A 21,464-nucleotide genomic window follows, 5' to 3' on the forward strand; every position below is an offset into this window, starting at 1 on the left:
GCGGCTCTGGAGTCAGGGAGGGGCCTTTTGACGTCCCCCTTAAAATCCACACTAATTTGGACAAACAAACAAATCACAGCTCGCACGTGCCCGGTAGACTTCTTAGCAGCTAAATTCCCCCCAAGCTGAGCAGCACTGCAAGGGCACCTCGGAGCTGTGTCAGGTCCGCGCACCTGAGCGGAGGGCAGAGAGCCTCTCGCCTGCGCTCTCAGGGTACGTCTACGCTGCAGCTGGGCACACGCCGCCAGAGCGGGACTTGAGCTAGCAAACCAGTGTGACCACGGAGGCTGGGGCTCTCAAGCCCAACTCAGCCCACCGCTGCAGGAGCTGCAGCGCCCGCCCCGCTGGGTCTAGGGCAACAGACTCCTGCTTGAGCCGCTCGACGCGTCTGCCGGAGTTGGGAAGCTTGCTCCCGGCTGCAGTGTAGACACACCCTTAATGACCCCCGGCGGCTGGGCCCCCGCAGCATGGAGGAGGCTGCCCAATGGATATGGAGAGGGGACAAGTGCCAGACCAGCAGGGGGGAACGGACTGGCATAAGGAGCCAAAGGTGGGTGCCGATGGGGAGTGAAGGGCAAGTGGGACTGGGGGTTTGAGTAGACTGGGGGCCAGGGGGGGACGGGAAGTCAGTAGGGTGAGCAGGGGAAGATGGATATGGAGCTGGGGGTGCGGGGGACTGGCTGGTCAAGAAAACCGGTGCTGAGTCAGTGGGACAGGGAAAGGAGACATCTGACAGGATGCAGAGGGAGAACTGGTATCAGCGGGGCAGAGACTGGGACAAGAAGCCTGCAAGGGGGGTGGGGGGCACAGCTTGGGACTGGGCGCCAGTGGGGAGGGGGCAGAGGGGGGGGAGAACAGATGGAGGGGGAAGAGAGAACAGATAAGGAGCCAGGAGGAAGGGCAACTGGGACTGGCTGGGCAAGGAGCTGAGGGGCGAAGAGCCTGGGAGTTGGAGGCAGATTAGAATGGGCTGGGCACAGAGCCTGGGACTGTCATAAGAAGTCTGAGGAGTGAAGATTGGCTAGGCTAGGGGAGGAGAGTGGGACCAGGGGCAGGGAAGATCCAGACTGGAACAAGGCCAGTTTGGAAGGGACAGAGCAGGAGGAGTCAGGCTTGGGGGCAAAGTAAGTTGTGCCCATAATATTCCTCTCCCGCACCTGGAATCCAGGAGTCCCGAGTCTCACCGTTCCTCTGCTGTCCGCAAATAGCTGTAAAACCCACTGGCAGAGCACCCCATCCCCCTCTCATACTGGTCCACAGCGAGGATGACAACCTACTACTGCTATCAGTCGGTCCGTTAGCTCAAGCAGCAGAGGTCTGGGGCAGGATTTACAGGTTTCAACCCTGCTGATGGGGAGCCAATATGATTCCACATGCTGGAATTCCTGTTGGGTTTGTTTCCAGCTTGTTCTTATAAGACCCTAGGAAGTTACACACACACACACACACACACACACACACACAACTAGGTGCAAGGAACATGATTACGGTCGCAAATCAAAAGCTAGGAAATGCCCAAATGAAGGTTGCCTAAACAACCTTAATTCAGCCCCCGGTGTGTGTGCATTAGGATTCGGTCTTTAAGGACACGGTCACATCGATTATTTCCGCTGAGTCCCGTGGGGCTTGCTGCTACAGCAGGTACCGGTAGCCTGCAGGTGGCCGGTTTTCCAGGCTCTGACCCTCCTTGGAGAAGCGGGGAATCCGTGTGTTTTCTTGGCGATGGAGAGGACACAGGATGCAGCGGTCTGAGCCCTTGGCTTTAACGCCCTCCGAGGTCAGGGGAGCAGTGGCAGACCAGCCCCACCGTATCTTGCTTGAGCAGCTACATTGCTGACCACTACGCTGGCTAGACAGACACCCGCTAGCTCTGCCCACCCGCTCGTGCTGTACCCATGCTGCCACCCCAGCCGCCATGACCACCCTGCCCCTTTTAGCACCAGACCTTGAGCAGAGCTAGGATGTGGCTGCCAGGCTGGGAAGTTCACTCCGAGCTGTGGCGTAGACACCCCGCCAGTAGCTGGGGACACGATTCTCAATAAAGCGGCCGCTAGTTTTGGGTGCCCAATGCAGCGCCCCTAGGGCTCGGTTTTCAGACTCCCAAGCCACGCAAAGACAGCGGGAGCTGCAGGCGCTTGCTGCCTCTGGAAATCAGCCCCCAGGTGCTTTAGGTACCCAAAGCTGGGCTGACTTCACAATGTGAGCCCTAGGGGGTTGTGTATATAAGCTTATATTTGCAAAGGCTGGCACAGGGCAGGCCTGGCCCCTTGATCTCTGCCATAGCTGAAAACCTTGTTACTAGAACCAGCAACTCACAGAACCCCAGCTGCCGAGGCCAGTGGAGAACTGGACACGTGTGGATAGATGCGTGGGCGCAGAGTGCCACACTTGGTCCCAGGCCCAGGCTTTGCAGGTGTATAGCGCTTGGGGCATGGCATGGTCTGCGCCATCTCTGCTACCAGGTGTCTGAGGCTGCAGCTCTTCCCTCCCGCTGCCAGCGCCCTGGGGTCCCCCTTAGAGACGCCCACCACCAGCAAGGACAGATCAGCCACTTTTAAACGGGGCCGCAGAGCCATGGGGCAGCGCTGCCATCTCGGGGGGGGTGTGTGTCAGGCACAGGGGGCTGGGACGGGCTCCCCAAAAGCAAGAAAGACAAACTTCAAAGTCACCTCAACAAGCATCATCTATTCCTGAAAAACAACAGCTGCCTAGGTTCCCCCCCGCCCCCCCCCAGCAGCAACCGGGGCCAGCGCCAGCGAGAGAGAAAGGGAAACGCTACCAGCAGCCGCTGGTTGCCGTGGTGACAGAGGACGTCGTTCTGCGTTTGCTCGGCTTGCCCCACATGCATCTCAAACACACCACGCTGGCATGGGGGAAGGAAGCACTCACGCTCCCCCCGCCCCCCCCAACCACACCCCCACCCCAGCCGGTTGGCGGCTGGCTGTTTGCAAACAGCCCCCGGGGGCAGCGCGAGGATAAAGGGGCGGCCGGACGTCACTTGTGGGAACAGGCAGAGGGGGAAGCCCAGGCTTGGCCCCCGCGCTAGCTGGCTACACACAGTGGCGCTGGCCTTGGCCTCACGATCCCAAGCATGGATGTGATTTTCCCTTCCACGCCGGGCGTCGTCAAAACTGCACGGCCCCCGGGGAGATGTTGAACATGGCAGGGTCGAACTTCTGGCCCCGGAACGGGGAGCCTTCTACGTCCCAGCCCTTCTTCAGCATCTCGTGCACCTTCTGAAAACGCAACGCACTTGAGTCAAGTCTACGGAGGAAATACACAGCTGACGGAGACACGGTCCCACCACCCAGGCTGGTCTCAATGCCCCACCGGTCTCTGCCATTCCCCAGCCGGGGGCCACCACCCCTTCGCCTCAATCAAGTGCCTCACGACCCTCAGGCTTGTTCAGCTGTCTCCAAGGAATGAGTTTAAGGAACCCCCCAAGTCAGCTCCGCGCCCAGCCTTCCCAGCAGCCTGCAGACTCAGGGAGCGGCTCAGCTCAGGGGCTGCGCCAAAGAACAGAGAACCACGAGGTCCCCGCTCATTTCCCAGAGAGCTTTGCACGTCAACACCAAGCCGAAAGGTGCCTCCTGCTTTGGTCTCTCCGCCTCACAGAGCCACCGGGCTGGGCTCCCGAGCAACGAGGGAGTCGCATGACAGACCTGCACCCAAGCCCTGCCCTGGGGCAGCGAGATGGCGCTCAAACAGCTCCCCGAGCCGCTCCCCCACCGCTCCCGCTAAAAGCCACCCTGCTGGGCCAATGTTGCTATGGGAGAGTGAGCGGGAGCCTACTCTGCCCTGGTGGCTGCTTGCTAGCAGCAGGGTCCAGGCCACTGGGAGAAGCCAGCTTCGCTTTCTGGTGATGCAAAGCCACAGGCCAGCCGATGGAGTCAAGGCTCCCGGGGTATTGGGGGAAGGCAGCAGAAGTGACATGTCCCTTTTCACCTCCAGATGGCAGGACACGGACCGTTCCGTGCTCTACGCAGGGCTGCGGCTCACAGACAGCAGAGGCCAGGCTGACCATTACCCGCTTGCTTCTGGGTGCAGCTCAGCTGGTTAAGAATGAATGATCTCGGACCTGCATACTGGGCGACTGCCTCTCCCCCACTCCTGGCCGTGAGGGACGAGACCCCCTCTTCCTGTCGGTCCTTGACCAGCCCTCTCCAGAATGGCCGGCAGGGCTCTCAGAGGACCACGGGCTATGGAACGCATGCCGGGTGGGCTGCGAGGACTGGGAGTTGGTGACTTGCAGGGTACAGAGTGAGGCTCGCCTACACAGGAGAGCGTGGGAGAGGCGTGTGGGGAAAACGATGCTTGCTGAGGTCCAACGGGTGCATGTGTGTGTGTGTGATGGAGGAGTGAGCATTGTCACACAGGACACAATGTCCAGGCAGCAAATGGCAAGAGGGTGGTGCTCAGTTCCCCGGAGATGGCTCATGGAGTGGGATCCATTAGGGGCAGAGCAGTCGGGGCCCTTCAGGAAGCCAGGGTAGGTCTACAGCTCCAGCAGTCACGCTGGGCAAGAGGAGGGATAGCGTTTGCTGCTAAGTCCCTACTCAGTCCAGCCAGCCACAGCCATCCCCTAGTGCCTGGGCGCAGTGTCAGAATAAAGCCATCAGCAAGGATCTGCCCGGCCAGCTGACATCCTGCTTCCCCGCAAGCTGCAAAGGACCTACCAGCTCATGGCTCTGGGGCTTGCCCTGCAGTTTCTGGTGGTAGTCGAAGGTCAGTCTGTCCAGCACGGCATGCTCCTCTTCGTCCACCGTGGCCATTGAACGCTCCTTGTTGATCTTATCGATGTCGATCGGCTCCTCTCCCTCCAGGATGGCACTCCACCAGTACTCCCCCACCTTGTTCAGGTTGATCTGGGGACAAAGACAGGCCAAAAGCACTGTCAGCCCAGCAAGCAAGAGACAAGGTGCAGCCAGCCAGCCAGGCCTGGGCCCGGAGTGGAGCCCAGTCCAGGAGTCACTGCTCTAGGCGAGGCATGAGCAAGCTAGGCAAGAAATGAGGTCTCCCCACGGAGCGTCAGTGCCTGTAGGAGCAGGGGCAGCCCAGCTTGCCCAGAAGCAGCCCTATAAAAGCTCCTCAACGGCTTTTCACTGGCCAGGCTTTCACCCCAGTGAATCAACAGGCTGGCAGCTCCCAGTCAAGGGGGCGGAATAAATATAGAGCAACAGATGTTCTGCTGCAACCAGATATGCACAAGGAAATAAAATTAAATGATTGTTCTGAACCGCCCCGGCCCCCGGAAATCTTCGGGCTAAACTACATTTATCACCCACCTCTGACCCCTTCACCTGCACTCTGCCCACTAACCCGCTACCGTGGGGCTACTGCTGGCATCCCAAAGGGCTCAGTGGCTGCAGACCAAACCCAGCCCACTCCATGTACCTGATTTCCTTCTTTCCCTCCCAAACACTGAATTTAGCTCCCAAAGATAGACTGGCCCAAGGCTCAGGAGGGGGAATACTTGGCATTTTACAATGGTCCCCGAGGGTTCAAAATGGGTACTATATACAGCTAGAAAGGAGAGACTCTAGCTTTCCAGTGGGGGTCACAGGACAACGGAGTCGCGCCCCGGCCATTAACACCACATTTATGTACTGAAAAGCTGCTTACATCATTTTGAGATGGTGCACGTTTTCTTTGCTGTCGAGTTGCCTTGTGGGAACTCTCAGCACCATGTGGGGAAGATGAAGGCTTCATGGGCACTCACTTGGGGTGGGCGGATGACTGTTGTTATGAGTTATGTGCCCATCCCAAGTCTTTACACCCTCCCACATCAACAACTATTCACTGTGCGGCTTCTGCTCAACCATCGCTGCACCAGCTGGAGCCCTGCCCACTGAAGGGGATATTCCCCCTGCTAGCAAGAAGCAGTGCCCTGGCGGACATTTTACCATGCCAGCAAAGACTGCCATCCAGCATGGCCAGTGAAAAGCCATTGAGGAGCTTTTATAGGGCTGCTTCTGGGCAAGCTGGGCTGCCCCTGCTCCTACAGGCACTGACGCTCCGTGGGGAGACCTCATTTCTTGCCTAGTTTGCTCATGCCTCGCCTAGACATGCACGGCTGCCAGGGTGTGCCCCCCACTATGTACTGCCACAGAGGGAAAGGGATTTACCATGCTACGCACTACCATGTATCCCAGGAGAGCTGGGTCGGGGGAGACCTCTGCCTCATTCACTCTTCCTTCAGACGCTACCTAATCCAGGATTCTGGTTCTCTGCACTGGATCTACTCGGAGTTCCTCTCTCTTTCCTTCTACACCCTTAATACTAGCATTTCCGTTTTATGAAGAGAACTAAGGCACAGAGTGGGGACCAGATTTACCCAACATCACGCTGAGTTAGTGACCGCGGTGGGAGTGGAACCCTAGAGTCCTGGTTCTAGCCATTAGGTAACGCTCCCCCACCCATGTGGGCCTCTGGCAGTGTAGATCTGTAAGGGGGGGGGCGGTTCGCTCTAACCATTCCAGATTCTCTCTGCATCCCAGCCCACATGTAGGAAAGCGAACGGAGGGGCTGGCTTGCACATGCCCTTTAACGGGGAGTGGTGTCTCCCTTCACACACAATGCCAGTCTGTTCTAATGACAAGTTGGTGGGTTGCTTGACTCCACATGGTGAGTTTTTTAACCTGTCCTTCCATAGCAATTCTTAACGACCAACCCTCCCCACCACAGGGCCAGCTGGTTTTGCAGCCAAGCAGTGCAGGATCCAGGATTCTCGTTCATAGGATCTCCTTCAAAGAGGCTTGGGGCTAGCAGTCTCCCCCCTAACCACACTCTGAGCACGGCAGGTGTCTCTCTGGAGAGCCAGCTCACATGCCCCCCGTCCAGTCCAGCAGACGCATCAAAACTTGAATTAAGAAATGGCTCGAGAACTCGGGGGCATAACTGGAGCTTCCTGATTGGCTGGCAGTGATGTCATCCCCAGGTCTGTGAGGCCAATAATTCTCAGGCCCTGACGTTTATTTGAATGGATAGATTCCATTTCATAACCGCCGTGACGCGAGGCCGTGCATTTCACAGCCACCGCTGAACTGGGAACGGCTTCAATGCCTGCCGTCGTGGTGCAGCCCCACCTGAGGTGGGCCAGAACCACCCGGCAATGGGGTTATGTCAGGCAAAGGCTGGAGCGCTGATAAAAGACAACCGTGTGTTGACAGGGCTGAGCGAGGAGGAATCGCCTCTAGCCGCCCACAGGCTCAGAGCGGCGGGACCTGTCAGACGCCCCCCTTGATTAAGAAATTCAGACCCTCTCCGAGCCAGCTGACGACTCTGCTCATGTGCAGCCCAGAGAGGAGCCCTCAGCGTGGAGATTTCACATTTCACTAACCCAGAAAAGAGAGTCCTGCCTCAACTCCCTCCCATGCACGAGCGGGGGCGGGGAGGAGGCTGAAATGTCACATGCTTTTAGCTGCCGCCCCTGCTCGGTGGGAGTGCCTGCCCCTGCGTGTGCGATGCAGAATCTGCTCTGTGACAGGAGACGGGGCCAGGCGTGCGTCTGAAGGAACGGCAAGCAGGCGGGGAAAACAGCGCCATGTGAAGACAGTCACCAACTTCAGACACAGCCCCAGCAGCTCTGCCGACAGCCAGCAGAACAGGGGTGAGGGCGTGCTATGGCCTGGGCTGTAGTCATGGCCGGGGGGGACGACACAGCAGAGCCAGGTGAGGGAGAAATGTACGTGTGTAAACATCACATTTAGACGAACATGGAAGCAGGAGTGGGGAATCCGATGCAGACAGGAGCTCCTAGTAATCAGTATTTCTCTCGCTCACTGTGCTGGGCCAGCCAAGATGTTTTTTTCCCAGTGTGTTTTTTATTTTAACAATAATCTCAGCGGTAAAGAAGATACATGGTGTGCATTGGCACCTCTGCAAGATCATCAATAAAGTCAGACAATACAATTTAGTCAACGCTCTCAACAGCTCCGGCGGGGAAACATGGGCAGAAGCGAACAGCTATTAAAGTTATGAAGCAAGGAGATTTTCTCCCGAGCAAAGAAAAGAAGCCGATTAACAAAGGAGAGGATGGCGGGGGCATTTTGGGATCAAGCCCTCTGGGCAAGGGGAGCCAGGAAAATATTCCAACACAGATAGCACTGGTGATTCCAGCCAAACTGGCCCATTCCTTCTCCTGGTCATTGCACGGTTTGGCTTTAGAGACAGAGGAAAGACTGCCGAACCGTAAGCCATAGGCGCGTCAACCTGCAGGTGACTAAGCCGGGTACAGCTGGACTCTCCCTTCCATTAGGGATCTCTGCATTTAGGAGCAGCAATCAGGGCCTGGTGTAATCCACGGCCATGGCGTCTGCTGCAGAACCATGCTCCAGAACCTAAGCTTTTATGATTAGTCTTTAATTACACGTGCAAGTCCTGTTTTTTCCCACAGCACCCCTGCCTCATTCGGCAGGATGGACGGTGCTCACTTACTGAGCAGCTAACCAATATTTCGTTTTATCTCTACCGTCCAGGCCCTATTTACGGCACACGGGTCAAACCCTCCTCGGAAGGCAGAATTCTTAATTTCCTCCTGGACGTTTCTATGGCGCTCTTCACTCCAGTAGCTGAAGGGTCCACAGACGCCAATGAACTGAACTTCACGTGTGTGCACGCATGGGGCATTATCCCCATTTTACAGAGGGGGAACTGAGGCACAGAGAGATTAAGGACAAGAGTGTCCATTCGTTACAGTTGCCCAATTTGAGGTGTCTATGGCACGAAACGAGTAGGCATTATAGAGCACGTCATACGTGCCAAGCACAGCTCCCAACGACTTCAGTTGCAGCTGTGAGTGCTCAGGACTCCTGCGAATCAGACCCCAGCATCTCAAGTTGGGCACCTGGGAGATGAGGAACACAGGCAGTGACCTGCAGTGAAAAGCTGGGAGTAAGTGACTTGCCCAGCCTCACATAGGAACGCTGTGGCAGGGGCAGGGATTAATTCATCTCTACAAGGCAGCGTTCAACTGCCAAAACCACAAGGCCAGGCTTTATTCCTGGAGTCGCCTGCTCCACTCACTACATACTTTCCAATTTCTGTGAGAAGTGAGGCAGGGGTCCTAAACCTTTTTCCTTCTGAGGCCCCCCTCCACCACCACCACGCTATACAACTCCATGGCCCAGCGGGGGCGGGGAGGACCTTGGGCATAGGCGTCATTTGACTTCTATTTTGGGGGGACAGAGGCTAGCGGGGCTCGAGCCAGCTCTGCACGGTGGGGTGCAGAGAGGGAGTGTCACCTCCACCCCCTGACTCACTTAAGCAGGCCACTCAGCCTGTCTGGGTTGGGGGGTGGGTAACCAAAAATTATAACTCAAAGGTGGAGGGGCTTAGCTCAAAAAAGTTTGAAAACAGTTTAGGGTGCAGGCAGGGGGGTAGCAAGGGGCTGTGTGCAGACAGGGGGTAGCTCAAGGTGCAGGGAGTGCGTAGCTGGGGCTGTGGGTGGGCGGGGGGGTACTCAGGGTGCAGAGAGGGGGTAGCTTAGGGTGTAGGGAGAGAGGTATTAGGGGCTGTGTGCTGGGAGGATTCCCCTGGGGTCCCTGTTCCCAGAGGGGTCTGCCAGCCACGGATCTCCTACCAGCTGCCTCTACGGGAGCAAAGGGGGCTGGGAGCTGAGGAGCAGCTTGAACCCGGGACACCAGCAGGAGACAAGGGAACGCTGCGGCTGCCTGCTCCATGGCACCAGCTTCCCGCCTCCAACCTGGCCAGAGGATAGGGAGACGAGATGGGTGGGGGGGGTGGGTGAAGCTGCCCCAGGACTGCTGTGCTCTTACACTGCAGGGGTTTTTTTGGTGGTGGTGGGGGGGCGGGGGGGAATGCCCTCCATGTTCCCAACTCTGCCCATGGGCTCAGGACTTCTGCCCAATAGGGAGCTCCGGGATTCAGCCCCGTGTCTGTCAGCTTCAGCCCCTGACTTCAACCCTGCAGGGGGCGCTGGAGCTTGGGTTTCAGCCACAGTGCCCTGCAGACCCCTTGAAAGGGCTCGCGGACCCCTGATTGAGCACCCCTGCCACAGACAACAGATTCATTAAGGGTTGATCCTGTCCCACTGTAAAAAAAAAAAAAAAAGGAGGGAGTTTTGCCCTTGGGTTCAAAGGGAGGAGTGTACCCTTCCTACACAATCCTAAACCATTCCCTGAGCACTGTCCCATCCTGTCAACTGAATGAAGCCGGGACCTGTGGGAAGAGAGAGCACGTGCTCATGTATTGAAGACTATCATAACGCAGACACACGAGGGGGCTCAACCGCCCCGCAAACCGCAACACACACGGCCCAAAAGATGGGTTTTGCAATTCCACAGTTGGGGCAGCAACAAGAGAACTGACTCGCATTGCGAAGAGAAATCCTGACCTGTCTGCACTGTTCGTTTCCCTATTGAATTCAATGCAAATCAGAACCTTTGCGCATTGATTCTTAGACCCTAAGGCCAGAAGGGACCATTGTGACCGCCTAAGTCTGACTCCTGTATAACAAACCATGGGACTTCCCTGAAGCTGCTCCAGGACTTCCAGCTGATGGCTGAATTCAGCACTTTCGGGTCCCAGAAACCCTGAGTCTTTCTGCAGGACTGAGGGCCAGATTGCTGCTGAGCACAGAGTCAGCCCTTTATGTGTCTAGAGTGCCTTTCAACCAGAGGGGCCCCAGAGCCCCTTACGGGCTGTAAGAAGAGTCATTCACCTGTGGCTGAAATGGAGGGAGACCGCAGCAGCTGAGCTGGTTTATAAGAGGGAACCAGCACAGCACCTTCTAGCACTGGAGCTTCATTTTGCCCCCCTAAAGGTCCTGAAGTTGCCAGAGTGGATATTGAGGGGCTGCAGGAGTTAACCCCTCCTGATGTGAATGTATTATTGCTACAACACAGTGTGCTCAGAGCTGTACAAAGCAATGGACCTGGACTGTAAGTAAGGGAAAGCAATAGACACAGGGACCCAGATCCTCAAAGGTATTGAGGTGTCTAACTTCCCTTGGCTTCAAGGGGACTTAGGCACCTCACCTTTGAGGATCTGAGGGACCAGTCACCAGGGATTCAGGTAAGACTCTTGCTGAGAGGAACGAGGTGTAAGCTGAACAGATGGAGCAGAGCGGGGAAGCCTGGTCAGGCTGGGTGAGGGAAGAGGTTCCAAGCACAGGGGACGGATGACAGGACGAGATTGGAGATGAGATAAGAATGAGGCCTTGGACACAGGAATAAAACCGATTGAAGGGAGCGAAGCACTGAGGAGGCAAAACATGACTCCGAGAAGCCTGATGCGGATTCTGTCTGTCTCAGCCGAAAGGCAGCACACCAGCCCACTGCCCCGTGAAGGGACACAAGGTTGATGTCAGCTCAGGAGGGCAGAGCACCACTTCCTTGCACCAGTCCCTGCAGCAGAGCGCCTCTCCCAGGGGCACCGGGGTCAGCACCCACTATCCCAAGAACCAGAGGGTTTACCATAGGTGGGAGGTTTCCCATCAAGTATTGACTGGGCCCCACTCTTGGTTAGCTTGTCGCAGTGGTCTGGATCCTGCAAGACCGGCTGTGCTGGGATATGAACGGGAGGGAGGAAGCAAAAGGCTTTTTAAAAATAACATCCCAGGGGGAGGGAGAGAACAAGGTAGGAAGGGGAACAAATTACAGGGCTGAAGTACTAAATGCCAACTTCACTTCAGCTCCAGCTAGAGAAGAATGTCAGTAATGAGCAATCAGGTAGCACAGAAGGAGGTGAGCAGCTAAACGAGAGAAGCAGCAGAATTGTTCAAGAGCAAGTGAGGGAATATCTGGAGGGTGGGGAGCCTGCTTAAAAATCAGCAGGCTCCCACGGAAGCTCCTCAGGACTTCAAAGGAATTAACGTGGAGCTGTTGCCAACTGCTCATGGAAGGCAGGAGAGGTGTCGGGGCAGTTTTCGATACGGGATCAGAGGAGATTTAGGGAAGTGGAGATCAATTATTAACATTGCCCCCCGTAGCTCCCTGGGTGCTACGCAGACGAGTGCTTTCATAGCTCTTCTAGGCAGGACTTTGTAACAAATTCTAACAGCCTGGCTAGCGAACATTTGGGGACGGGGCGGGAGGGGACGTGTTGTGCACAACACCGAGCACAGGTTTCTAAAAACAGCTCGTGCAAATCTATTTTAATCTCACTGTTTGACAAGCTAACTGGTGTAATGGAGAAGGGGAACGCAGAGGAGATTATACACAGGACCAGGAGTTTGCAAAGGCACTTCACACAGTGTCACATGACAGTCACAGAGAAACGAGAAAGATACAGGCTAGCTAGGATCGCAAAGCTGGAGAGACGATAAAAATGGAGCTTAGGTGTTTGTAGAGCACTGGTCCAGCTATCATCCAAGCACTAAGAGGCGTCAGGAAACGGTAAGGGGTAGAGAATTAGGTTGGGAAATTACAGCCATTGGATTTCTTCCTTTGCTGGACCAGGACTCTAAAGGGTTTCACAAACATGCTGGAGAAGAGGATGGAAAATACATTGATCTTTAGTCCAGTCACCTGCAAACTGGATATAATTAAACAAGACACTGCAGTGGTACTCCTTTTAGGCGGAGAAGAATAAAGGGAGCATTGAGGAGGATAAATGCAGAGGGAACCAGTATAAGAAACAGGAGCATGAAATGGTCAAACAGGTGGACCGTGGCAGTGATTATAGGACAGTGGACTACAGGACAGTGAAACAGAGAGGTGTGCAGGAAAGCAGCTAGGATGGGATGGATGGATTACAAGGGAAATTAACTCCATTAGCCCTGTTTGTATTTACTAATAAGCAGGAGAAAATAGGGAAAAGAAATGTTGAATAAGAAGAGCAGGGTAAGGCAGAGAGATGGTGCAGGATGGGGCGAGGAAGCTGGAAGTGAGATGAGGAACATGCAGCAGGGAGCTAGAAGGTACAGAAAAGGGAGCTGGAGAAGCAGACGAGGAGACACCCTGTGTAATCAAAGAGATGCAGGGCATGGGGAGCACTGCAACCCTTTGCTTATATACTTACCTGGCGCACCATGAGAGGGGCATGGCAGGGTCCATGGGCTAAGGGAAAGTACATACCTACAGCCTGGAAAACTGAGGCTGCAGGGAGATGAGATTGTGGAAGATAAAAGGAGCCTGCACAGGAGAGAGACGAAATCTCTCCAACTAAGATATTTCAGGATTTCAGCTGAAAAGAAATCAGTCTGAACAGCAGACTGACCCACTCAGTACAGCCAGACCGCTGGAAGCGGAGCAGACATCACCACCCTGAATAGGCAGATGGCCCTAGCCTCAGTTATGGTCTGGCTAGAATGGCTGAGACACTAGAAGCCACCTGAGAGACAGAGCGGGTGAGGTCAGATCTTTTATTGGACCAACTGCTGCTGGTGAGAGACCTGAGCTTTTGAGCTCACCCACCTTGTCTCTTTAATAGCCTGGGACCAACCTGGCTACAACAACACTGCCTCCAACTCGAAGCCACCTTTCTTACCAATCTTGTCCCTGCTCCCAACATCTGCAAGAGGGAAATGGCTGCTGTGAGCCTGAGCGCGCACAGAACCAGCTCTGCGCGTGGGGCTCCACTGATGCGTGCTCACCTCAGACAGCATGCTGTGCACCTGTTTGTTTTCTGTGCGGCGGGCAATCGCGCGTCGCTGAGCTCAGTAACTCCTAACCCTTTCCCCACAATGAGCCCACAGAGCAGCGCTGAGGAGAAGGTTGGACTATTGCTGCCAATGCGCCAGCTGGGGGAATGCTGCAAAGATCCCCCACAAAGGGTCACTTGACATGTTATGAGTTTGCTTTGGCTGCTCTCGCTTCCTGTGAGCGCGGCTGTGACAGAGTGAGTTTGGCCAGCACGAACATCTGTGGGAAATAAAACTTCAGAGTGCGATGCCGTGAATTCACCACCACCGTCTTTTAAATGGGCAAGTGCTGCAGAAGGACGAGCTCATGTGCTCAACCAATCGCAATCCAGAAACAATACCAGGCGGTTTACCTAACCCGTACAGCTCACGTACCAAATGCTCGCAGGGAGCTGTGTGCAAGCAAAAGTTACACCAATTCATTAACAAATGGTTGAATTGCAAACAATGAATGAATCCGAGGAACCAGCAGACCACTTGTGGCTATTCTGTGAGCAGCAAAGGAGACAGTCCTGCTTGAGAATTACTCACTAGTCTCCAATTACGTTCAAGTGTAATTTCATCTACTGCCTTTTTGCCCTGAACCCCACACTCCCACCATCAATATGTTAGAAGACAGCTGGAGATTCTCACAATCCTCCATCGTTTTCACTCACATATGGCCTGAACCAGCTTGTTCAAGACAATGAAAGACTCTCTTCGACTCCAACAGGAGATGGAGAAGGCCCTTGATCTTACCTCACCACCTTGCTGTCCCCTTCCTCCTCCAAATCACTGTTATTTAACACACACAAGTCCCCTTACTGACCTGGGAACTCCCATGACTAACCTTTGCACAATCTGCAAAGCTCCTACAGACTGTCTTTGTTTCTTATTTGTTTTCCTTATTCATCTAGTAGGGACCTTATTAAAACCTTTTTTGGAAAATCGAAGTAAATTACATCGCTGTTATCTGCTACTTTAACCTTCTCCAAAGACATGACAGGTTAGAAGATAGGGTTCTCTCTCACAGAGGCCATCCAAGAGTTATACAATTCTTTGGTTAGATTTCCAGTTTTCCTAGCACTACCTATCACAGGGTTTTATACAGCTGTCCATCACTGTAGTCTCAGAGGGCCTTCCGCGTAACACCATCAGCAACAGTGCTCTCCCTAGTGGATGTCATGGTACTGAGGTGTCTCCTCAGCCTTCCAGCTGGCTGCTTACCATTTTCCATTACCTCCTTGGGGAGGGAGGTATCCCTCTAGTGACCCAAAATCTGGTGGTGCAATGGAGCACCAATAGTCCTCTCCCCCAGATTGCAGGAAGCTATGCAGAGACTCAAGAAAGGGGCTTTTTGTCCATCTGTGCAACATCATCTGCTATTCCTGATGTCAGAGCCGGCCACACTTTGTACATTTCCTCCCAGAGAGGAGCACAGCCAGGCCCAAAGGAAGGTCACTTGCTCTCCTTGCAGAAAGATTTAACATTGCCACTTGCTACCACTTGAGCAACAAGATTAACTACAATGACATGGTCCCTTCAAACAGATTTCTTTATAACTCTGGGACACTCCTTCCCTATGCAGCCCCCTCTGTGCCAGAACCTCAGCCTAGGGGTGGCCACAGACCCTTCTTCCATCTTATTCCTACACCTTCAATGCAACCTGGCCTGCTCTCCTCTAGAAGCCTCGGGTCTAAAGACTCACTGGATGCGAGGACATCAATGGCAAGAAGTGGCCAGTTCCTTCATTTATCCTTGTAATGGCTCAGCACGTGTGCGAGGATGGTCCACACTGAGGGCATTTCACAGCAGTGGGATGCCTACATTGGAACAGCACCATGACTGGCATCGGGGCTTTTTTTTGACTAATTTCCACTACATAGCAGGGGGGACTTAGGAGGACCAGCTGGCCAGATGTGGCTGCAACACTTGTTGGTTCCCATCCATGAGGAGGAGAAGCCATGGGAGACCTCCCTCAGTCAGCTGGCTCTGAGCCAACGATTACACCCCAGGTGCTGCAGCCAGTCAGTATCGGAGACAGCCGGTGCATGCGGAAGTAGGGCACTGATGCTAGCTGCTCCAAGTGTCCCCATCCAGGCTTCACTGAGCAGCTTTTTCACCTTGGGCAGAGAGGGCCAATAACATCCCACCGCACCACAACTTCTGCTGGATCAAGATCAGCGGTGGGAAAGCAATTTTTTTAAATGGGCATTTGCACCTGCTCCACCCTAGGCTCTCCCCAGGCTAACAATGGTTTTCAACAGCCATTGAAAAAGACAGCTCTCGTCACTCCACACAGGCTAGCACTGCCAGCAAAATCACCAGCTCCAGGACAGTCTGCAAAAACCCGTCCTACAAACTATATCCGTAACAGCAAGGAGGACACTCAACACTGGCTCCCCTGCCCCTAAGCGCCCTATCCCTACCCCCCTCTCCTGCCCCCAACCCCCCTCTCCAGCCTCTATGCCCCCTCCTGACCCCAGCCTTCCACCCCCAACCCTCCCTCCTCTCCTAAGCCCCAACCAATCAAAAATGAGGAAATTAATAAAGTGTAAACAAACCAGTGCAAACCCCTGCCCCAAGCAGAGTTTTGACCCCAGAAGGAGACATGCCAGAGACTCCATGAAATCCACTAGGCACTTGGCTATTTCTATGGATTTTATGTGGAAGGTGCCCAGATATTACAGCCATGGGCAGCCAGATAAAAGCCTAAGCAAGACAGGGGTGACAAAACTGCCAGGTGGCCAGGGCCCTGGGGATCCTCTTCTGGACGAGGCTGCTGCAGGCTGGGAGGCAAGACAGTTGAGGCCACCGTGGTGACGTTTGGGCACTGACTGCTGGTACGCACTGGAAATGTGACAACAATGTGAAGTTCTGCTTGTAATCAGCTGCCAGTTGGTTAAATCTGCAGAATTGCCCAGTTAACACTCTAGAAATAAAGGGGAGGAGCTCAGAGCACCCAGATTAGCAGGGACTACGGCTCCCACCACTTGTGCCGACCAATGCTCATCTCTAATAAGTATCAGCATAATGCCACAAATGTGCATGGCATGTCAGAGGTTAAGGCAGGGGAGAGACAGTCCCTGCCTCAAAGAACTTCTAGTCTAAATAAGATGACACAGGACAGGGGAGAGACAGAGAGAGGGGAGGGTTGGAAGGAATCACGTGACGCACATTACAGAACTGTTGGATCACGCACACACGTTTAAGTGGTAACTGAGGTAGGGCAAGACAGGAGTAAACAGCAGAGGGGAGAGCCAGCAGGATTCAAGGAGGGATCTGAAGGAGGAGAACAAGGAGGGATGGGGTTCCAGGCACAGGAAAGGAGAGACGCACCCAACAAGGTCAGCAGAGCGAGCAGACCTCAGGAGCAAGAGAGGAGAGACAGCAGAAGCTAGGGCACAGGGGTGGGGAGTTCGAACTTGCTGTAGGAAGAGCCATGCAGCCAGTGAAGGGATGTGGGGGGAGTGGAAACATGAGTCATTTGCAGAGGGAGGCAAGGGATCAATTCAGCATTTGGTTGGTAGAGCCAAATCAGGCCCCTTGATTTGGCAAAGGCTTCTACCACCCTGGCTTTGCAGATTGCTGCTTCTTGGTCAAAGGCAAGGACACAAAGCCAACGTGCGTGTGCTCCTGCTCTCCTGCTGAGTGACTTCGAGAAGGGGGTGCCCAAAAGAGGCAGCTCTTACCAAGATGCACTTCCCTGGTTCCAGACTCCATAGGGAACTCTCCGTGTTGATCTTGTGGGTGAGTCTCCCTTCCATGAGGACACGCTGGCTGCTCCCCTCCAGCACGGCCACACGAATTGAGCTGCTGCTGAGATCCACAGACACCTGGAAGCAGAGAGACAAGGAAATCAAAAGGGCCATTCCCTCCTGCTTTCTCCCCCCATGTTTGCTGGGGCGGGGAAGGGGGTCGAGTGTACTCATTGGGGATGAGAGGAAAGCAATCAGATCTTTATATAGCAGGGAGGCAGGGAATCCTGCCACAGCTTGAGGGAGATGGAAAACCATGTACATAGAGTCATTTACTCTACTGGGGACTTCTTCGTGTGCCCTTTGCTATTGTTGCAGTTAGAGTGCATGCCTCTCCAGCTTTGAGAACAGGGGAATGAGGAGGGGATTTCTGTTCTGCGAAGGGTTCCACAGGGTTGAAGTGTGTGTCTCTCTCTCCCTGAATTCTTCACTCTTGTGCTTCACACTGCTAAAGACAAAGCGTACTTGCTGGGTTTGCAGGGGAGACAGCTTGGCACGTGCTTTAACGTCGACACCTGCAACTGCTGGAGATTCCAGAATCAACCCAAAGAACAGCATGAAAATTGTGATCTTGGGTTGATCCTACGCCTCCTGCTGCATCTGTGGTAGGCTTGGAGAGCATGTGGGTCACGGGGGTGGGGGCAGAACATGCCTATGGCATGCTGCCCCTGCTACAGCACAGATTAGGACAGGGCAGGAATTGGAAGCAAGGAGACAGCGCTGACGGCAAAGTCAAGAAAGGTTTTATTCCTGGCATGCCCTCTACAGGAATGAGGCCAGGTCCCTCACACAGCAGCAGTGCTGCCATATGGGAGACCCTGATCAGACCTGCTGTGGAGGGGACATGCTTCTTGGAGACAACTGCTGGCTTGGTTCATGGAGTGGTGTTACTTTCAGTCTCAAAAGAGACCATCTGTTCTTTCTTCTGCAGCCTCAAGCTGCAGTCACTGAAGAAAGGGATCTGGGGGAGCCCTGCTCTCCCTCGAAAACAACAAAGGGTGCACTAACATTCAGGAAAGGAAACTGCCCCATCTTTCAAATACTGCCTTAGCGCTGAGGCAAGGGAGTTACTGCTAGATTTGCCTGCACACTCTCCCAGAGTTCCCCCAGATTCTGCTCTGCAGTTCTCATCTGAAATGAGATTACATTATCCATTACCTAGGTGATTTCTAGTGACTCAGTGCGGGCAGGGGATAGACTGAAACTGCTCCAGTCAGGGACTGCACCACAATTGCATTTGATAGATGCCACAGAGATAAAACAAAAAAATGAGCCACTTCTGACAGGTCCTTTGGAGACCTGGAGAGGAGCTGAGAACAGCCAGTGCACACAATGGAGGGGGAAACAGGGAAAGCAAGAGCCACTAAGCTTAAATACTGTTCAACCCGGACTGTGCAAGAGGGCTGTATCTAAAATACCCAAGTGTGAGCTGACTGGAGTCTCTAAATCAAACAAAAGGCCCATTGAGAGGAGCCCAAATGGAAATTCAGGAAGAAAGGAGAAGGGGTGGGAGAACTGGATGGCTTAGGGGACTGGTAACGGCACCAAGTCTCCTGGTTCGATCCAGCCCAGGACAGACATGACTGGAAGTAAATTTCTATCTGACAGATGTTTGTGGGCCTTTGTGAACAGAGCTCAGGGAATCCACATCCCACATAGCCCCTCAGAGAGGCCTCTCCACAGAGCCAGCTTCCTATTTCATCCCTGGAGACGGGCCCCGCCAAGGCAGGCCAAAAGCCTTTTGGAAGACGGTTGTGAAGAGAGCCCCGGCTGCTGCTCTGTGGACAGAGGGTTTTAGCTTGGCCCCTTTCATTCGTAACTCTCAGAGTTGAGGGAAGACAGGACCGTCAGAGGTTTAACCACAGGCAGCTTCTTCACAGCATGGCCTAGAAAAAGCCGGCAGCCTCCAAAGGGGAGGTCAGTGATTTAGCCACAGTTCAGCAAACAAATGAATCCTTAAACAAGCCTGCAATCCCTTTAGTATGAGGTGGCTAAAAGAGAAGCCACTTGAGGCTGGATGTACTTCCCCAAGTGACCTCTTAGGAACAACGAGACACGGGGCAGTAACTTGGCCAGGATAAGTGTGCCCAGGACCTGAGAAGTTTACAGCAACATTTCAAAGAAGATCAGACTCAGGAAGATGCCAGGAGGTGGTGAGCGTGCCAGGAAAGGAGTATTACATTTAATAAAGTCAATGGAGTATGGCTTCTCGTATTTGAAATGACACCTATTAGAGACTATAGGGCAGGGAACAGCTCGGGGGAGAGTTTGCTGAGATTGTGGAGAGACCCAGAGCAGATGGAGAGGCGTTCCATGCTGATCTGTTAAGTGATATGGCACCAGGATTCCCCGGATGGATGTGACTTACTGTTTCATTGCGGGAATTCTGGATCTATAAGCACTCCTGGGCTAAAGACAAGAGAGACCCTGATACAACACAATTAGGCTCCAAGAATAGGAACATTTATTGAAAATTTCTTCTCTCCCAGTTCAGATCCATTAACCAATGGGCTCTCAGCCTGAATATATATAGTCAAAACCAGACCTGTCAGTCACTGATATGGGAGGGTTTCGCCAACCACACCAAAGAATGGACAAGTTGAGACTGTTTCCATAGCACAGGATAAGGTGGACTGACATTTCCGAACAAGCAATGACCTGAGTTCCAACAGCAGAGCACACCACCATGAACTAATCAATGAGCGAAACAGGCCAAAGAAATACTCTAAACAAGGGAGGGTTGGATCTGTAGACCTTGGAACGCAGAGAAAGGAAATTTTAAATAAATCAGAATAAGTTTTCCGATTCTACTAATCCCACAGATCCTTTAACGAAGGGAATTTTTACAGCGCTACACCTTCAGGGAGGGTTCCGAGCAAACAGAACTACAGGGGGTTAAATTCCTTCTCCACTCCTGGGATGTCACAATGGGGCACACCCTCCTACCAAAGGCAGCACCTGCTGAGGCTTAGCGTGAGGGCTGCTACCGCTCTCAGAGAGCGGGCTTTGATGCTAGTTGCTGGACAGAGACTCTCTGACGTCTTGGCCTCATGGATGCACCATTTTAACCATCTTGAAACAGCAGATTTTGATACTTTTTCCTTTTAGATGCCAGGTGGTGAAGAACAAATAGCGCATTGAACTTGGGACTCCTGTGTGCAGTGGATGTAGATCTTGAGGGCTCTAGACCAGCTGTTCTCTTGGGCAAGATGGCTTTGGACAAAACAGGGAGAACAATTTTCTAGGCTCAATGAGTTAACTTTTGGGATACAGCCCAAGTCGTTCAAAGAACCACTCCACCGCTGCGGAATGTGCAGCGGCGTTCCTCAGTAGATCAGGCCCTACAGTCTCATGCCTTCTGGGCAGAGGTGATAGCTACCAGGGAGGCCACCTTGATGGAAAAGAAATACATGATTACATTCCTGAAGGGCTTGCAGCCCCACCTCCCAGCTATTTCAATGCTTAGTCAAAACCGGCCCCTGGATTCAGAGCAGCTGGCTAAACTGCAGCCAAGCAAGACTGAAGCAATGTTGGTGGGAAGAAGTTGTGATTTTAAGATCCCCCACTGCTGAGTGCATCAGCCCTTCAGATTGTTAAACTGGCCTGGAGCCTCGGGGCCCTTTTTAGCTCCTCTGGGCTATTGGATGTCCAAGGAGCCGCAGAAATGCCACACCTGCACCTGCGATGGGCCAGTTGATCGGGCCCCATCCAAACACACACACTCTTGGCCACAATGACTCATGCATTTGGAGACTTCTAGGCTTGATGATTGCAATTCATATCCAGAATGACACCACATGCCCTGAGGAAGCTCCAACAAACACAGAACACAGCAACCAATCTGCTTAGCAATTCAGGTCACCGTGATCTCATCACCTCATGGCTCTGCTCTCTGCAGTTGTGCCCCATTAAATATAGAGAGCGATTCAAGTTCTCTGTCCCTGATGCTCAAAGTCCCCCATGAGATTGCCCTAACTGCCTCTGCCCCCACCACAACTTCCCGCGACAACTCCATTCCACTGGAGTCACGAAAGATGGGACCCAAGAGTGCGGAAGACAGAACTTTCACCGGAGCCGCACTGAGACTATGAAACTAACTCCCACAAGAGAGCGTAACGACTGTG

General features: G+C 53.7%; 1 protein-coding gene across 2 annotated transcripts in view; it reads right to left on the bottom strand.

The window, feature by feature from the left end:
• Positions 1-2,928: 2,928 nt before the first annotated feature.
• The window catches only part of NUDCD3 (NudC domain containing 3), a 58,527-nt gene continuing 39,991 nt past the window's right edge, over positions 2,929-21,464 (bottom strand). The window contains exons 4-6 of one of the 2 annotated variants that reach the window (XM_074940104.1): positions 17,275-17,418; positions 4,677-4,865; positions 2,929-3,236 (exon numbers count right to left, since the gene is read on the bottom strand). In XM_074940104.1, the coding sequence (XP_074796205.1) occupies positions 3,126-3,236; positions 4,677-4,865; positions 17,275-17,418 (444 nt within the window). In that variant the 3' untranslated portion in view covers positions 2,929-3,125. The other variant, XM_074940105.1, reaches the window with a different exon arrangement.

The sequence above is a fragment of the Natator depressus genome, chromosome 26 (assembly GCF_965152275.1).
Source record: "Natator depressus isolate rNatDep1 chromosome 26, rNatDep2.hap1, whole genome shotgun sequence".
Taxonomy (NCBI): Eukaryota; Metazoa; Chordata; order Testudines; family Cheloniidae; genus Natator; species Natator depressus.